General features: G+C 54.2%; 1 protein-coding gene across 2 annotated transcripts in view; it reads left to right on the forward strand.

Annotated features, from left to right (window-relative positions):
- Nucleotides 1–917: 917 nt before the first annotated feature.
- Nucleotides 918–18,942, forward strand: part of STK10 (serine/threonine kinase 10) — a 122,881-nt gene continuing 104,856 nt past the window's right edge. The window contains exon 1 of one of the 2 annotated variants that reach the window (XM_045792108.2): nt 918–1,314. In XM_045792108.2, the coding sequence (XP_045648064.1) occupies nt 1,159–1,314 (156 nt within the window). In that variant the 5' untranslated portion in view covers nt 918–1,158. Of the gene's footprint in view, nt 1,315–17,101; nt 17,167–18,942 lie in introns of those variants that run through there. The other variant, XM_045792110.2, reaches the window with a different exon arrangement.

Genomic DNA, 18,942 nt, shown 5'->3' on the forward strand with positions numbered 1-18,942 from the left:
GTCCTATAGACAGTGAACAGTATTGATACGGGGCAGTGGAGCGAGTCAAACAGCTAGGATCAAGGATGATGGTTGGCAAAGAAAACTTCACTTCTATCTGTAATGAGCTCGGTTTTTAAAATTGGGAAATTAAGACTAAAAAAGTTTTTGCTAAATATGCAAACGTATCTTAAGATCCATCATGAAGCATGTGATAAAAAAGTCTCCAAGGAGCTCTTTCTCCCAGCCCTCTCACGCTGGCAGTTTGTGGATCCTGCAGGGGAGAACCCCTGGGAAGCAGGAAACGAGCCGGGAAGCCCCGGCCTCCGGAGACTGGCGGCGGCCGCAAGGGGCTCAGTATTTCGTGCACTAGGAGGCAGCACCACGCCGAGGAACTCGCACCGGATCCTCCAGCAGGACGTGCAGCCTGGGGCTGGCTGGTGCCTTTGCCCGCCGGGCGTCCCTACCTGAAAAGTAGGCGCGGGCAAAGCAGGCTTGCGGGGTAGTGGCGGGGCCGATTCAATGATTAATTCCCTTCACCTTCTTGGCCTTTGGGCGCCAATCAGTGGGCGTTCGCGAAAGCCAATTTGCTTCCCCTCTCGCTCCCACAGACCTTTAGCGAGCCACGCGGCGCGGCTGGCCTCGCAGACCCGGGCCCGTCCCGCCGAGGGATGCCCTAAGCTCTCTTCAAGCCCTGCCGTGGCTCGCGGACGCTCGGCGCGCGGGGGACTACAGTTTCCAGAGTGCCCTGCGGCGACGGGCGGAGCCGGGGAGTGCCCGCAGCCAATTAAGGGGTCTCCGGGCGCTGCCGGGGAGCGGCAGGTGGAGCCGGGCCGTGGGTGGGCGCGGGGCCAGGTCCCAGGAACGCGTCCCGGGGCTCGCTGGCTGGGCGGGAGTGCGTTGCGAGCGGGGCGGGCAGTCGGGAGGCGGCCCCGGGGACGCGACCGAGCGGGGGCGGGGACCGCGGCCGCCTGCGCGGTTCCGGGTGCTCCCGCCGCGCGCAGCCCGGGGCGCACTTGACCGGGGTCTGGCTGCGGGGAAGGGCGGGTCTGGGGAGAACCCCCGAGCGCCGCGGCGTCTTCCAGCTCCTCCTCCTCGCGGCAGCCGGAGCCACAGCCCGAGCCCGAGTCAGAGCCGGAGCCGGCGCCACCTCGCCCCCCGGCTCGCGCGCCCCCAGCCATGGCTTTTGCCAATTTCCGCCGCATCCTGCGCCTGTCTACCTTCGAGAAGAGAAAGTCCCGCGAATATGAGCACGTCCGCCGGGACGTGGACCCCAACGAGGTGTGGGAGATCGTGGGCGAGCTGGGCGACGGCGCCTTCGGAAAGGTTTACAAGGTGAGGGCGCTGGGGGTGGGTGGCCCCGGGAGCGTGGAGCGGCTCCGGAAGGAAGGGGCGCCGGCCCCCGTCAGCCCTGGCCACGGCTGAGGAGGGCACAGAGGGGCTGCCGGTCTTGAACTCGGGGTCCTGAGCTCCGCCCTGGGGACCCTCACTCAGCCCGGCTGGTCCCTGCGTGCCGGGCGCCCCCTCTGGGCACGGCCGCTGCCCCCAGCTCCGTTTCTGGGTACTTCCTGTGCGTCTGGCACCGCTCTCGGCGCCGCAGGGGGAGACAAAGGGGCGCTTATAGGACCTTGGCATCCGAGACGACGCATCCGCTGTAAAACTAACTGATTCTAGGCATACTTTTTAAGACTGGCCACACAGACGGTGTGAGAACGCTCCGAGGCGTGGAGACCGAGAAAGTGGACCCAGGCTGGAAGGGTTGGGATCGGTGGAGTGGGGGACGCACCTGGAAATGAGCCAGAAAAAGGGGTGGCTCTAGAGTGAGGGGTTAGGCTTGGAAAGGTGGGCTCGGGCTGGGCAGCAGGGAGGGGAGGTCAGGGCCCTGTGAATATTGCCCTTCGGGGATCGGATTTGATTGTGTGTGAGTCACAGCCTTCCAGTCTTCAGTCACCTTTCCCTGGAGGAATAAGGGGGCCGAGAGCTTTTGTGGAGGCATGGGTGGGGCAGAGCTGATTAATTCTAGACACGTTTTCAGCAGGTCATTGTCTGGTTCCTGCTCCTGTGAACCAATTCTGAGTTGCTGAGTTGTACTGGGGATGCAAACACATAGGGCTTGACTCCACCCTTTCCCTGATCTCCTTTCCCCCAGGAAACCTTTCCTGAGAGAATCCCCCATGTTAAGTTGCTGTATAACTCCAGGAGGGATCTTCCTTCCTAAGACACCAGCACCCTCCTTCGGGTTCCAGTAGCTTGTGCACCACTGTGACCCCAGGATTGCTGGACCACAGAAGGGGCTTCTCTGGGCCCACCTGGTCAGGACTTGCCCTCCGCCTTGAAAGTGGTCTGGAGCCTAGTTAGGGAAGTGTAGTCCCGGGAGGACCCAGCCTGAGCATCACCTGGGAGCTCCTTAGAAATGCAGAATGGCAGGACCCACCCCAGCCCTGCCAAGTTAAGAGTCTGCATTTGAACAAGATGCTCTGGTGATTGCTAAGCACATTCCTTTTGAGAAGTACTGCTCCTAGACGCAGTTTGAGGCTAAGGGGGCCCATCTGGGTGCCTGTTTGTTACCTTACTACCACCCCTCCGAGCCCGCACTTCCTGTTACAGGGTGGAACCCCACACTGGAGCAGAGGTCCTGTGGTTGGAAAAGCAGGCCTCTGTATAGCTCACACCCGTGCCTTTCAGGCTGCCTTGACTGGCTGCCCCTCTCTTCTTGAGGGCTCTGCATGTTTCTGAGGCCAGGCGGCACATCTTTCTTTACCCTTCTCAGGGTGGCATCTTCCTCCTCGTGGCCCTAGGAGACTGTCCTTAGGCTAGCATCTCTCCCCCTGGACACACAGCCAGGGTCCTTGCCTTCTCCAGACAGACCCTGCCCTTCCAGATGTGCCCTGACCATCATGAGGGCAGCTGGACCCTTGGTCAGCTTACCACATTCTCCTTTTTCCAGAAGGTTCAGTTGATGTTTTTAGTGCATATTGTTGGCTAGCACTGGTATTTTTTTTCTCCAATAGGGGCTGGCTTTCAGTTGCAAGTTTGCCCCTCTCTCCCAGTGTATCCTGGCTCCATATGGTTTTCTTTTCTTTTTCCCTCCCTCCTCTCCCCTCCCCTCCCCTTCTTTCTAAGATTTTATTTATTTATTTTAGAGAGCAAGAGAGAGCATGGGAGCACTGGTGGGAGGTGGGGGGCTGGCAGAGGGGAGGGAGAGAATCTCAAGGAGACTCCATGCTGAGCACAGAGCCCAAGCGGGGCTGAATCTCAAGACCCTGAGATCATGAGCTGAGCTGAAACCAAGTCGGTCACTCAAAACACTGAGCCACCCAGGTGCCCCTCATTTTCTTTTAAGCCTAAATGCAGAACTTTACTTTTATGCTGGTAAGATTTCCCCTTGTCGGTTTCGCTTGTCATTTCCGCCCGCTTTAGCCCTGTAAAACTCCGCTGCCACTCTGGAAGGTTCATACAAAGGAGCGCATCTGATTCACAAGTTATTTTGTCCCCTGGTTCTCCAGAGCAAGTGGACCCTTTTTAAGTGAATCTAGTTCTCAAAGCTGTGAGCTGGTTGCACCACAGCTCCCCCCCCCCACCTCCGACCCCATGATTTTCTCATAATTAAGACAAAGGAGAGCTAGAGCAAGAGAGCCATGTGATGGCCGATGTACCTGGACAATATATTATATCACTTACCCGCTCATCCAGCCCAACCTCATGTTGTATGTGGGGATACTGGGGCCCCTGGAGTAGAAGGGACTAGAACCCAAGGCTCTGAGCTTCAGTTTAAGACTTTCCTTAGTTACCCACTATGGAAGACCCACCCTGGATTGAAGATCCCTGTCACCCTTGCCTCCTACTCCGATGTGCGGCTTTGCTCAGCTCCTTCAAGTTGAAGTGGAGTCAGGTAGTGCTTTACTGAAGACTCTCATCAGTGACCGGAACTCCTTTCCACTTCCTTGTTCCCTGGCATGGCCACTGGGGCAGCAAAGGCCAGCAGTTCCATCTAGGTTTTTTGGCTGGGACCAGAACTTACATGTTGACACAGCGCCTGGGCAGCTAGCTGGCTGTGAACTGGCAAGAGATGGCCAGCGCCGTCTCTTCTCTCTGTCCTAGAACGAGCAGGTTCTCCTGGCAGCCAGCATGGGAAAGTCCTTCCTGAGGACTTCCCTGGTGTATGCTGCTTAGAAATCTCAATTTGTCACATGCTTGCTAGGACAGGACTCTGACTGCAGATTTCCTGACGACCGACCGTCTTGCAGAAGCTCAAAGCCTAAACATTAGCAGTCTCAAGAAAGGAGCCCCCTTTCTTCTTTTCTCCCCGATAAACCAATGAATAGTTGGCCTCAGGAGAGAAAGAGGAGGGTAGGATTCATTCTGGGCGGAGTCAGGGTCATTCTCACCGAATCCTTATGCAGTGCAAATTGATTTCAAAAGAAAATCATTTCTAGCTCATTACTTGATACAAAGCAAATGTTACACTATATATATGTGGTTTCAAAATTCTTGTCCTTTATCATTTCAGGATGCTTCTTAAACATCCTCTTTATTCTGAAGACAAGGTAGAAAGGGGAGGAAGTGTTTGATATCATCTTGAGTGGAACAAAGGTGCTTTCAAGCAGGACGTGCTTTCTGTTACAGCGGCAGGGCGAGTACTCACGTGCTGAGCACAGAGCGAGCAGACATCAAGAGTTGGGTTAGCAGGCTGAGATGACTTTCCTGCCTTTTTTCCCTCCTTTTTAAAGATTTTATTTATTTTTTTTTATTATTTTTTAATATATTTATTTGTCAGGGAGAGAGAGCACACGCAGGGGGAGCAGCAGGCAGAGGGAGAAGCAAGTTCCTCGCTGAGCAGGGACCCCGATGTGGGACTTGATCCTAGGACCCTGGGATCATGACCTGAGCCGAAGGCAGATGCTTAATCAGCTGAGCCACCCATGCGCCCCTAAAGATTTTATTTTTAACTAATCTCTACACCCAGCGTGGGGCTCAAACTCACAACCCTGAGACAAAGAGTCGCCCCCTCCACCATCTGAGCCAGCCAGGTGCCCCATTTTTCTGCTTCGTGAAAATTACTTTGGTTTTGATCTTATGTGACCTTTAAGTTGTTAAGAGGTGTATGGTTTTGCAAAATTTGGAGCATACAAGGAACATTTTTTTAGGTAAATGGAAAAGCATCACCCTAAGTCCCATCAATTGCTCTTCACATTTCGATCTATTTCCTTACAGGCTTGATCATTTTTTATGGTGAAAAAAATGTTTTAATGCCGGGTTGTGATCTTACATACCTACAGTGTTTCATACTGTCTTTCATTCCTAGAACTTTCTGTATTATTCTAAATGCCTGCATACCTTCTGGGATGGCTCAGTGCTGCCTTGATGTTTATCTTATTGGCTATTTAACTTTATTTTTTTTTAAGATTTTATTTATTTTAGAGAGAGAGTGTGTTTGTGGGCGGGGGGTGCAGGGAGAGGGGAAAGGGAGAAGAGGAGAGAGGATCTTCAGCAGACTGTGTGCTGAGCACAGAGCCCTGCGCGGGACTCGATCCCACCACCTGAGATCATGACCTGAGCCGAATCCAAGAGCTGGAAGCTTAAGTGACTAAGCCACTCAGGTGCCCCTAACTTTTTTTTTTTTTTTTAACAAGTCCTAGTTGATTAAGTGCTCATTATTTAGGTGCCAAGCACTGTGCTAAGAGCTTTACATAATACAGTCAGTTCTGCTCTAAGGTAAATAATGCCTTCCCCAAAAGATCTTGGTGCTGAGCAAAATCAGTAAGAACCTTAAAAGCCTTATAAGACACGGTGCTAAGGGCAGAGCACTTAAAAACTGCAGCAGGAGCCACTAAAAAAAAAAAATTATATATATATAGAAACCTAAGGAACGGGTGATGCAGTCGTACGCAAGTTTATGGATAAGACATACAAGGATATTACAATAAATACAGCACTGGAGGGTGACAACGACGTGCTGGGTGCTGTGGCCGTGGTGGCAGGAGCCGTGGCGGCAGGGGAAGCGGTGGGAGGAGCATTATCTGAAGTCAGGCGCTAAGTGGGACCCCAGATGTGGCGTGGGCCACAGGCCCCTGACAGATGTCTGAGGCGTATGCCCGTGCGATGTGGGCGTTTCTTCGCCGCGGGTTCGGCTGGGTGCAGTGTTTTCTGTTCACCTAGTGTTTCTGGTCCACAAAACGGCACCCAGGCAAACCCGAATGTAGTGTTTGGATGCAGTTGTTCTGTAATGTATCGATGGTGTCGGGACGACATCGGTGTTTCCGAAGTGAGCCTTAGAGCAGGGCTGTCTGTTGATGAGCGGGTTTGCTAGAAAAGTTCTTGTGTTTTAAATCCTGTTCGGGCTCAGCTCTCAGAAGGGAATTCCCGGGTGGAAGGGAATGCCTCTTTGAGGGCGGATTTTTAAAAGCGAGAGAAGTCAGTAGAGGCTCCCTTTCGTCCCCTGCTCTGGCCAAGGGCCAATCCCCGAGTTCCCTGGGGCCCTGGAAGGGTCTGCCCTCCTGGAGGACGTCAGGTGCCCTCCAGCCCAGAGCCCCATTGTTAACCTTCACCCTTCAAGGGCCACATCCTGCCCTGGCCGCCGGTTCAGACAAAGCGGAGGTTCAGGGAGGTGGGAGCCAGCTGTCAGGCCTTCCGCCCCTCCCGGCCTGGGCCCTGCTTTCGCCTCCTCTCCTGCCCCGAGTTTTAAGGCCTGGGTTTCCGCTTCCTCTGGGGCTGCCCAGGGCTCGGCCTGTGTGCCTCCCCTCCTCCTCCGGAAAGAGATCTGCCCCCAGGCAGTAACCTTATTTCCGCTCAGCCTAGTGTTTTTAAATAGAAGTCCATGCTATTGTGAATGGGTTCCTGGCTTGGTCCTAAACTCCAGTGGCCTGAGCTTCCTGGGGTGTCGCCGACCTCAGGGGGTCCGCTTGTGAGCAGTGGATTTAACACTGCTGGCTGGTCTCTGGCTGGCTCCAGAGCAGGCCCTGGCGTGACGTGAGCTCAACAACTAAGCGGAACCCTAACCCCCACTTCCCTGTGGGGTCCCCTGGCCTCCCGAGGTTACGCAGACCAGGGGACAACCCCAGGGGCTGCCCGCCCCACAGCCCCCGGAAAACAGCCCTGCATGGTCACTCCCAGTTTCAGCTGCCGCTGAGGGCAGTAGGACAGGGTGGTTACGGGAAGAAATTTGGGGCTCAGTGGGATCTGTGTTTCAGGCAGGGCCAGTGACCTCGCACTCCGAGCTTCAGGCTCTTGTCTGCACGGGGGCAAGATAATTTGGAGGAGAGGAGGGCTGAGGGAGCCGGGGAGGAACGGTACGCTTAGCACCTGATCCCTACTCAGGAAGTGGGCGAGAAAGGAAGATACTTTGTTATTTTTTTAAAACTGCATTTATTTATTTATTTACTTAAGATTTTATTTATTTATTTGAGAGAGAGAGAGCACGAGAGAGGGGAGGGTCAGAGGGAGAAGCAGACTCCCTGTTGAGCAGGGAGCCCGATGCGGGACTGGATCCTGGGAACTCCAGGATCATGACCTGAGCCGAAGGCAGTCACTTAACCAACTGAGCCACCCAGGCGCCCCGATACTTTGGTATTGTTGATGCTTGTGGTATCAAAAAGAGAAGGTCCTGACTAATGACTGCCACTTCCCTGGGGACAAGGAAGAAATAGTGTTTGTGGGGAGAGCCCACCAGTGCGAGCTGGCTTCTTGATGAGTCCCAGGTGGAGACCACACCAGGTGAACTTGTACAAGGGAAACTTGCAGCAACTAAGGAAATCACAGGCCGAACTTCCAAGGCGGAGACTCCCTGAGCAAGAACGAACGGGTTCCTTTCGTCTAGGGTTAGGATGAGTATTGAGGAAGGGGAGCCTTGTCACTGCAGGTCGAGGCGGCCGTAGGGTCGCGCGTGCGCCTTAAGGAAACCTGCGTCTGCATACAGTGTATGCTGTGTCTAGGGGGCTCGCGCTCCTCCTCAGGCGGAGATTTTCGTGTTCTAATGAGGGGAAGGTGACTGTCGGTCACTCCGTGGGTCCCTCCATGGTCCATCTGCACAGGTGTGAGTCGGGGGTAAGCTCCAACCGGTCGGGGGGGGGGGGTCTGGGTGGGCGGAGCTCTTTGTGCTGGCTGTCATCATTGCTGGGGGGTAGTTTTGGTCCCCATCGTGGGATGCTGTGTCCACCGTGTCTTTGGCCGGAGTGAAGAGGGAAGCTGGAAAGAGGAGCCTGAGGGAAAAGGAGGGACGGAGGTGGGCGTGTACAAGCAGGGGAGCAGTAAAGGTCAGGTCTTGGGGTCTGGCGGGTGAAGGTAGCTCGGGTCTCACACCAGGGCTTCCCCACCTTGGCACCGTTGAGGTTGGCGGGGGGAGTAGTTTGTGGGAGGGGCTGTCCCGCGCGTGGGAGGATGGTAGCAGGAGCCTTAGCTTCTGTTCATTAGGAACACCAGCAGTCCTGGACCCTTCTCCCCCGGGGCCCCCCAGTTGTGACAGCCAAAAATGTCTCCAGGCATTACCACGTGTCTCCTCGGGGCAGAGTTGCTCCAGCTGAGCTCCACTGCCTGATACAAGCGAACTGGTTCGATTCGGTTTGGCAAACAGTATTAATTCACGTCTGTGTGTCAAGTCCCCAAGTGTATGATGAAAGACTCAGGCCTTGCAGCCAGATGGACCGGGATCCAAATCCTGGCTGTCCCGCTTCGTAGATGAGCGATCTCAGGCCAGTGGCTGGTTTCTCATGTGTAGAGCTTGTTTCCTCATGTGTGGGGTGGGGCTGAGCCAAGTACTCACCCCACAGGAAAGGCACAGCATTTGGCTCCTAGGAGGTGCTCAGCGTGGCCTTCGGCCTCCCCTGCTGCCGGGCGCCCGGGGTGGGGGGAGGGAGAGCGGGTTCTGCGGGTTGAGTGAGCTGTAGCAGGACAAAGGCAGGGCTCATGGGGAAAGGGGAAGGCTGCCACCAGGCAGGGCAGGTGCGGTGGCGATAGCAAGCTGGAAAGAAGCCTGGCCCAGGAAAGAGGCCATAGAGTAAGTCCTGAGGTTGGCAGTCGGTGGCCCCGGAGGCTGGTATGGCCTGTGGACTGATTTGTGTGGCTCCCACGGTGGCTGAACCAACGTTGAAGTTGTTGCCAGCATTTTGAAATCATATTTCACATAAAGGCCCCCTTCCCTCTGGCTACCACCAGTGTATTCTCTGTATTGAGGAGTCTGTTTTTGGTTGGTTGTTTTGTTTTCTAGATTCCACATATAAATGAAATCATATGGCATTTGTCTTTCTCTGACTGACTTCACTTAGCATGAAACCCGTTAGGCCCATCCACGTTGTCTCAGATGGCAAGCCCTCAGTCTGTTTTATGGCTAATAGTAATGCATCGTCTTTACCCATTCGTCCATTAGTGGACTCATGAGTTGCTCCCGTGTCTGGCTATTGTAAATAATGCTGCAGTAAACAGAGGGGCGCAGAGGTCTTTTTGAATGAGTGTTTTGCTTTCTTTGGGTAAATACCTAGTAGTGGAAATACTGGGTTGTGTGGTATCTCTTTTTTTTAAAAACATTTATTTATCTAGAGAGAGAGTGTGTGCACATGCGTACGTGGTGGGGGGGCAGGAGGAAGAGGGAGAGAGAGAATCTGAAGCAGACTCCCTGCTGAGCGTGAGGCCCATCGCGGGGCTCAGTATCACAACCCGAGATCATGACCTGAGCCGAAATCAAGAGTTGGAGGCTTCAGCGACGGCACTACTCAGGCGCCCCTGGTATGTCTATTTTTAATTGCTTGAGGGACCTCCATACTCTTCTCCACAGTGGCTGCCCTGATTTACATTCCCACCAGTAGCGTACGAGCTTCCCTTTTTCCACGTCCTCACCAATTCTTATTGATTCCTGTGTATTTGATACAAGAAGTCCCGACCCGTGTGAGGTGGTATCTCTTTGTGGTTCGGATTTGCGTTTCCCTGATGATGAGTGACGCTGAGCATCTTTTCATGTGTCTGTTGGCCACCTGTGTAATAGTATATGTTATTTAACGTGATGTAGCCAAGTATCATTTTAGCATGTAATAATCAATATGGAATGGAAAAGATATTTACTTACTGATTTGTTTTTTAAAAAAAAACTTTTTATTTTCATGGGACTCGAACTCATAACCCCGAGATCAGGAGTCTCTCACTCTGACAGTGCTGGCCAGATGCCCCGAAAGAGACTTCAGTATTCTTATTCCACACTCAGTCTTTGGAATCGGTTTTTGTGTTTACAGCCCATCTCAGCCTGGACTAGCCACGTTTCAGGTGCCCAGTAGCGACATGTGGCCGCTATCCTGTGCAGTGCGGATTTGGCCTCTGATGTTCAGCCCCACCCTGTGCCCTCCTTCCAGCCCCTTCTATACATTGCAGTTGCCTCCTCGAGTCCAGTGGTCAGTAGGTTTGGGAGTTGGGCTTGGCCGGAAGGGCTGGCCAGGGCAGGGCCAGATCAAGAACACTATTTGGGACCAAGTCAAGAAGGCCTTGAATGGCAGGCTGAGGAATTTGGTTGTGATGGTTTTGAGGTCAGCTAATGTCCTGCTTGCCCTGAGTCCCCAGGGCCTGACCAGGGCAGCCTCGTGCAATGTTAGAGAGGAGCTCTTTTTGGGTGGTCACCAGAGTAGGGGACTTAGGGGGTGCCAGAGCCAGGTTTCCTGGCTGCGCAAGGCCGGGGTGGCTACTGATGAGTGAAGGCTGGGACAGAGTGGCCACACCCTGGTGACTATAGCAGGTGGGGGTAGGAGGGAAGGCCAGAGCTGTGGTCGGGGCCCCGGTCAGAGCCCAGGGAGAGGAAGTAACTGATGGAAGGCAACCAGCCCAAGAACAAGATGTTGTACGTGGGTGGGTGGCAAGAAGATTCTAGAGAGCAAGGGATGGTTGTAAGGAGGAGGCAAGAAAGCAGAGAGGGTGAGGAGGGAAGGGAAGCTGACGTTTGCTGGGGATCGGAGATGGCACAGGAACTTGGATGAGTTTCTGGAGTTAAAGTCTGGCTTTCTACGTCTTGTGGGTTGTGGGATCCCGAGAAAGTACTTAGGCTACCTCTGTGTCTTTAGCTGCAAAGGGGCGCTGGGACTAGGACCACCTCATAAGGGGATTGGAGGGTGAAATAACCCATGGAAACCACTTGGCTCAGGACCTCAGAAAAGCTCAGATAAACGTTAGCCGTCAGAACGATTAATTGAGCACCTACTATGTGCCAGGCACTGCGGGTTCCAAGGTGAACAAGGTGAGTGAGTGGGGAGTTGCTCTTCTCTGTTCACCATTTATGCTTCTGCTAGCCCCATGAAAGCCAGGGGTCAGCAGCCTCACTCCACACCTGATGAAGCAGAGGCCCAGAGGGGCACATGGGTTGATTTGCTGAGACTCACACAGCTTTTCCATGGCAAAGCTGGGACTTGACCCTCGATGTCTCTGGCTGGGAGCCTGTGCCTTTTCTCCTGTACGGTATGAAGGGAAAGACGAAGGGTGTGAGGAGAGGACCCAGGGTCCCTTCAGTGTGGTGTCTCTGTGGCCTTGGTGTGTTTGGAGCCCAGGAATGCGACCCTCCTTCCTAGGCCTGCCTCAGCCTCAGCTGGGTCTGAGCCCCCAGACGGTGGGGGTGGCCTGTCACACAGAGGAAGTGGTGACGGGTGTAGGAGCGGGTGTAGGCAGGGCTCCGGCTCACAGAGGAAGTGGCAGGGGAAGTGGGCGAGTGTCACGGTGGGGAAGCTGGGTGCTCCTGGCCTCCTCCTGGAGCTCTGGTGGGTGTGGGCCTGCTGTGCCACAGCATCCTAAGGCTCGGGGTGCTCCTGGGTGCTTCCTCCTCCCTTCCCCATTCTCCCCACCCCTTCTCCCTCCCTCCCCTGCACTCACCTTCCTCTTCACTCACTCTTTTCCCTCTTCCCCTTTCTCTCTGCTTTCTCCTTTGCTGCATTTTTTTTTTCTTTCTTTCCCCATAGCTTGCTTATTTTGTTTTCTTACACTAACAGGCAATACCAGAGCCAGAATTCAGGCCCTGAGACCCAAGAGGTTTGACCACATGCTGGTGACTGAAGAGTTAACTCTAGCCAGCCTCTGTCTGGAGGGTGGGGGGATGGGGCCACTGAGAGGAGCTGAAGAAAGTATATCCCTTTTCTGTCACAGGACCTTTGCACTTGCTGTTCTCTCTGCCTGCCACTCTCTTCCTACTACTCTGCACAGCCAGGGCTCCTGCTCATCCCCTGGGTCTCAGTTCACATGTCCCCTCTCAGAGAGGCCTGCCCTGTCCACCCGTGCCTCCCTGACCGAGGTGGTAGTGCTGATTTCCTTCAGAGCTCCAGTCACAGACTAGGTTTCCTTAGTGTGTCTCCTTGTTTATTTTCTTTTCTCTCCGGAAGCTGTAAGGCCCCTGAAGGCAGGACCTTCTTGTGGCTAAAACAGTAGATGCTTGTGGTAGAGGCTTAGTTAACTTCTGCTGAGTGAGTGAACCGTGAATGAGTAAATGGCAGCCCGCCTCCCTCCCTCTGGGCAGGCCCAGCACTGTGATGATGAGCGTAGGCCCGGGGATCAGTGCGGAGCTTTCTCCTAGTTTCCCTGCCTACTTGCTGTGTGACCTTGGGAAAGTCACTTCACCTCTCTGAGCCTCAGTAGCTTGAGCTGGAAAATGGAGAATCAAATTAGTGCTTCCCTGAGAAAACTTGGGAAGACTGAGTCATGGCCAGTCCTTCACACAGTGCTCAGAATGGAGGGAGAAGGGAAGGTGGCTGTCGTCGTCGTCATTGCGCTGACGATTCTTTCTGCTGATGGACCAGAACGGCTTCCTGAGGATTGGTGGGCAGAGTCCTTGGAGGCCCCTGGCCCACCTCCCCTTGTTTGTCATGCAGGAGGCTGCTTCCTGCATCGATGTTGGTGCGATGTGTTCCTGGCGGGGGAGCCTGGAGCTTCTTTCTCTCTCGCCCTGTTATGACGGTGAGCGTGATTCAGTGATAAAGGGGCTCCGCTTCGCAGTCTCAGCCCCGCGCTGCTGCCCGTGGCCCTGGCCGGTCAGTCGGGGGCGGCCGAGGCCACTCTGGTTGGTGGAAGAGCGACATTCGTGCCCTGAAGGGCGCGCCTGCCTTTGCCCTCCTTCCTGGAAAGCTCCAGCCTGTTTTGTCTGGGAGCCCAGGCCCCATTCTTGGCCTCGGAGGCTGTTGCCACCATCAAAGCTGGCTTTGTCACCCTGAGGCAATGACCCCATCAGCGCTGGCCCGCTTCCCTGTTTGGCCTTGGGGTTCTTGCTACCCTTGTGCGTCTCGGAGGGCCCTAGGGCCCCAGCTCTCTTTCAAGCCTCTTCCTTCCTCAAGTGCCCTCCACCCCCCCACTAGGAGGTGACAGGGAAGCTCCTGCTGCTGCTATTGGCCCAGGAGGGGGGACTGGTGCCTGTGTTACTGAGGAACCCGGGCCAACTGTGTGCCGAGCCTCTGCTCTGTGTGCAGAGCATCCACCGCGGCCAGCAAGGTGATCCTCAGAAGACCTGTGGAGCACCCCACCTCCCGCCGGAGCCCCGCCTCTGAGGCTCCCGACTTGGTGCCTTTCACTTCCCAAGTCCCAGCTCTGCCACTGTCTCTACTGTGTGACTTGGGGCGAGGGACGTTGCCTCAGTTTCCTTTCCTGCAAAATGGGGATAATACCGTCTCTCTCACAAGTGGGACATCCTTCTTGTCCCACACCATGGAATATTGGTAGGAGGTACTCCCAAAGGCTAAAGGCAGTTATCTCTGGGATTATGGGTGGTGTTTTTGAATTGAAGTATAATTCATGTAGTGTTACGTGCGTTTCAGCTGTGCCACGTAATGATTCAGCAGTTCTCTGTCTTTATGCCTCTGTCTTATGAGGCCAGTCCCCAAGGACACGCAGCCAGGAGACAGCAGGACTGACCTGAGCATAGCTTCACACGTTTTAGATCTAGCGTCAGCCAGGGCATGGGGGCGGGCTACCCGCTTGCGTGACCCCGAGGCCTGAAGTGGCCCAGCCACTCGGAGAGCCGTCTGGCGTCTGGAATAAGTCTCAGGCCTTTGGATGCTGCACCGTGGGGTGGTGTGGGGGCCCGACAGTAGGTCCGATCTGAGCTGGACCTGCCATTCAGCGGAATGGTCTGTAGCTCTGGGAGGCGACGCTGGGGAGGAGTGTTTTGTGACCCAAAGGGCTGTTTGTGACCTCTGGTAAATGGCAGGACAGTCATTGCAGACAACGTAGATGCGTACTGTTCGGTGAAACCGCCAGTCCGTGTGTGCAGTTCAAGCCCACATTTATTTATTTGAACTATTTTATTTATTTATTTGACAGAGAGACAGCGAGAGAGGGAACACAAGCAGGGGCAGTGGGAGAGGAAGAAGCAGGCTCATAGCGGAGGAGCCTGATGTGGGGCTCGATCCCGTAACGCCGGGATCACGCCCTGAGCCAAAGGCAGACGCTTAATGACTGCACCACCCAGGCACCCCCACTTTTATTTATTTTTTAGTTTTATTTTAAAGATTGTATTTATTTATTCGAGAGGGAGAGAGACAAAGATAGTGACAGAGATAGAGCACAAGCGGGGAGGAGAGGGAGAAGCAGGCTCCCCACTGAGCCGAGAACCCCATGGGGAACTCGATCCCAGGACCCCGGGATCACGACCCGAGCCGAAGGCAGATGCCCAACCATCTGAGCCACCCGGGCACCCCTAATCCCACTTTTATAAAGTAGGGAAGCATGTATTTGTGGAGAGCGAGAGAATAACGAGCAGAAGTTTGTGGGGTGCTCACTACGGTCCAGCTCCGTTCGAAGCATCTTTCATGTGTGAACCCACTGAACGCCCACGGCAGCCTGTGAGGCAGGAGCTACGAACGTCTTTAGTGGACGAAGGAGGAACGTGAGGGTCACACAAGTCCCCTGAGGTCACACAGCTGGGAAGTGTTAAGGTGGGTACGGCCACACCGCGGCATACTGGAGGGGCTCCAGAATGCAGCAGGGGAACCGCAGGATGATTCAGGAATCCTGTGTGATACTCCGTGCTCGCTGCAGTAAGCGTGGTCACCATCTGTCACCGAACGACGTTATCACAGTGTTATTGACTATATTCCCCATATTGTATTTTTATCTCCAGGACTTCCGTATTTTATAACTGGAAGTTTATACCTCTTTTTTTTTTTTTTAAGATTTTATTTATTTATGCGACAGATAGAGACAGCCAGCGAGAGAGGGAACACAGCAGGGGGAGTGGGAGAGGAAGAAGCAGGCTCCCAGCCGAGGAGCCCGATGTGGGACTCGATCCCGGAACGCCGGGATCACGCCCTGAACCGAAGGCAGACGCTTAACGACTGCGCTACCCAGGCGCCCCCTTTTTTTTTCCTTTTTAAAGATTTTATTTATTTGACACATACAGAGAGAGAGCACACAAGCAGGGGGGAGCGGCAGGCAGAAGGAGAAGGAGAATCAAGATCCCCGGGAGCAAGGAGCCTGATATGGGGCTCGATCCCAGGACCCTGCGATCATGACCTGAGCTCAAGGCAGACTTTTAACTGACTGAACCACCCGGGCGCCCCAAGTGTGTACCTCTTAATCCCCTTTATTTCTCCCGCCCCCCACCCGCCTCTGGCAAGCACTAGTTCTCTGTATTTAAGAGTCTGTTTGTTTTCTAGATTCCACATGTAAGTGAGATCATAGGGTATGTGTCTTCCTGTTTCCTTTGTTTCACTTAACATAATACCTTCTAGGTCCACTCAAGGGATTATGGGTGCTTTGTCTTCTTCGTAATGTTATATCTTGAAGACGGTCTTTAATGAGTGTGTGTTGCTTTTAAAATAATAAAAAACAGCACAGAAAGTACTGTTGATTGAAAACATGGAGCAGTTTTCACCTCCGAGGTTTGGAACTGCCTGGAAAGTGGGGCTGCTAAGAGCGCGCGTCCCCCAGGGTTGTGGTGACGATGGAGTGAGGTAAGCCCTGTACGCTGTGCGGCGGGTGCGGGTCGCAGAGGAGGCCCTGGCTCAAGCTGCTCCCTTCTTCTCTCCCTCCCCTGGGCCATTGACCCCAGGCTGCCCTGCTGCCGTGACTCAGCACCCATTCCCCTCTGGGCCCTGCTCCAGGGAGAGGGAGCTCTGGAGAGGTGGGAGCAGAGGCCCTGTATCACCTCACCTCCTTTATCAGCAGTAGGTGGGGTTGGACCCCCATCACTTCTGAAGAGCTGAGATCTGAAGGCTCCCACCTCCCTGGCCAAGGACAGGTTGCCCGGGTTTTCGGTCAAGGCCGTGGCGTGGTGTCTTTGAGGCCAATCCTGTTGGGTTTTGGTATTTTCATGTGCTAGCCCTCCTGGCTTTGGAGGCTCCGGGTTTCCCTGCTGTGCCGGGATGGCTCGCCAGGCTTCTCTTCCCCGAGGGAGAGGGTATTAAATGGCCGGCTTTGGAAGGCACGCCACCCCTCTGCTTTGTGCCTCACGATCTTTACGTCCTTAAGTGTCTCCTGTTCTGAGACTCAGCCGTCTCATTTGTCGCGAGCTGAAACTTGGCCCAGCGATTATTGATAGGGAAGTGGTTTCTGTCCACTTGGCAGGACTCATTAACTGTGTGTGCCCTGCTCAGTCAAAGGCTTTGGCTTCTCCGAGGTGTAGAGGAGACCACGTTCAAAACCAGAGACCAGCGAGAGATTCAGGCATATACATATATTGGGGAGAAAATGGACTTCTTGTCACTTTCCTTTCTGTGCTTACGTGGGGGCATCATTTCTTTTTGTTTGCACACAGATATGAGCACCAATTCATCCATCTGTTGTTTTAAAATACTTAGTGTAGGGGCGCCTGGGTGGCACAGTCATTAAGCTTCTGCCTTCGGCTCAGGGCGTGATCCCGGCGTTCTGGGATCGAGCCCCACATCAGGCTCCTCCGCTGGGAGCCTGCTTCTTCCTCTCCCACTCCCCCTGCTTGTGTTCCCTCTCTCGCTGGCTGTCTCTCTCTGTCAAATAAATAAAATCTTAAAAAAAAAATACTTAGTGTATTTTAGTGCTAAACGTAATAATAGTAGATATATTGGTGAGCAAGGTAGACATGCTTTTAGGCTTTTGAAAATCAAAAATACACAGTTCTAAGAGAGGACTTAGTGGATTGATTAACAGCCAGTAGTTGACTGATTAACCCACGGTGGCTTCTAAACTTTCTCCTGTGTCTCTGGAATTGTCCACGGGACTGTCAGAAAGCGACAGCCTGGTTCCTTGCCTTCCTGAAAGGGCACTGAGCTGGTAAGTGGTAGAGTTGGAATTTGAACCTAGGTCCCATGCTGTTTCCATTCCACAAATCACTTGGAAATTTGCCCATTTCTGGGTTGGACAAGGTAGGGACATGGTGGGATGCAGTAGGTTAGGTATTTGTGGAAGTAACTGTCTTGGCTACATTATCGAGGGCCGGAGAGAGTCTGGTATTCGTAGAAGCCAAGGACAAGGCAGGCTCAAGTGCCTTTTGGGAAAAAGACTTAATTGATGTTTACTGCCTGGTCCTACTTTTCATTCCTTTATTCCTCTCTCATATCTACCTGTTCTCCCATCCGCCCATTCGTGCTTCTGCTCACTCACTCTCCCATCCGTCCATCTGTCCATCCTCCCACGTGCCCATCCTTCCATACCCTCCCTCCCTCCCATTCATCCCCCCTCCATCTAGCTACCCCCCTACCCTCCCATTCATCCGTCCACTGCCCATCTGCCTGTCTGCCCACCCATTCTTCCATCTTCCCACTCACCCACCCTCCCATGTTCCTATCTATCCACTGGCTATTTTGGGCTAGGCTCTGAGGGGTAGACTAAAATGAGTCAGACATGGGCTTAGCCTTTCAGAGCTCACAGCCAGGTTAGAGAATCTTGGAACACAAATGACTGGGGCACCGGGAGGTCTGTGGAGAAAGGCCTAATAAGGTGTGAAATAGTGGTCAGGAGCTGGGGTTCTGAGCATTTCACGGAACAGGCTGCGATTGAGTTAGACTTTGTGGAATCAGCACAGTAGGGGGAAGACAGTCCAGGTGGAGGAAAGAGCAGAAGGAAAGGCATGAAAGTAGGAGGCAGGAGGGCACTGGCCATGGCAGGGGGTGGATATAGGGGGGGTGGCGGAATCCTGGAAAAATAGGCAGGGCAAGTCACCAGGGCCCTGCGTGCCAGGCCAGGGTGTTCAGGCTTTGTGTCAGGCAGCAGGGAGCTGTTGACAAGTGCCCAAAGAGGGATTCTGGTTGAAGGCCATGAGGGAAGAGCTGGGGAAGGAGGACTGGCACACCTGGAAACTGGGTGGGAGCCCCTGGAGAGGTTTCCTCTAGGGGGCTTCTGAGGGGAAAGCTGGGCCTGCGTCAAGTCCTGACAGCGCTTCCTAGCTGGGTGGCCTGGGCCCGGGGCCTTCCTTTTCGCTTAACAGGAGCAGACAGCAGTGCTCTGCATACCTCATGGACCCAGCTGGATGCAGGTGGGGTGCTGCTTATCCTGCCTCCAGAGACCCTAGGAGGCCTTGGCAGGCCGCCATCTTCCTGAGGCCCACAAGACCCAAGCCTCTGGAAGGCTAGGCTGTGGTCCACGGGCTCCACTCCTCAACTGACTCATGCGTGTCAGCCAGGGGCATTAGTGGAGTCTGAGCCCAAGGCCACCTTGGCCGCCTATCCTGGCTCTGTGTCTGCTGCCCTCAGAACACCCTGCTTGCATTTCTGTTGGGCCCTTTCCCTGCACGTAGCCGGTCCTGCTGTGACCTTCCAGGGCCAGATTTCCTCCCTCGGTAATAGAGTCGAAGCCTTTCCTGTGATGAGTAACAGATCTCACCGTGCTAAGAGAAAATGCTTTCGGGCAGGGACGTCACAGCCATACACTGCAGGACGCAGACCGAGTCCCTCCTCGGTTCCAGTGGCCTGAACCGTATTTGACACAGCCATCCGGAATCAAGAGGAGGGGGAAAATGGAAAGCTTTAGCCTTGTCTCCTCCGTTCTCTGGCTCTGACCGCACGCCCAGGCTGCTCGTCTGACAGGCCTGCCGGGAGCCTTCCCTCACGC

The sequence above is a fragment of the Ursus americanus genome, chromosome 15 (genome assembly GCF_024610735.1).
Source record: "Ursus americanus isolate L20-20 chromosome 15, mUrsAme1.1.p, whole genome shotgun sequence".
NCBI classification, from domain to species: domain Eukaryota; kingdom Metazoa; phylum Chordata; class Mammalia; order Carnivora; family Ursidae; genus Ursus; species Ursus americanus.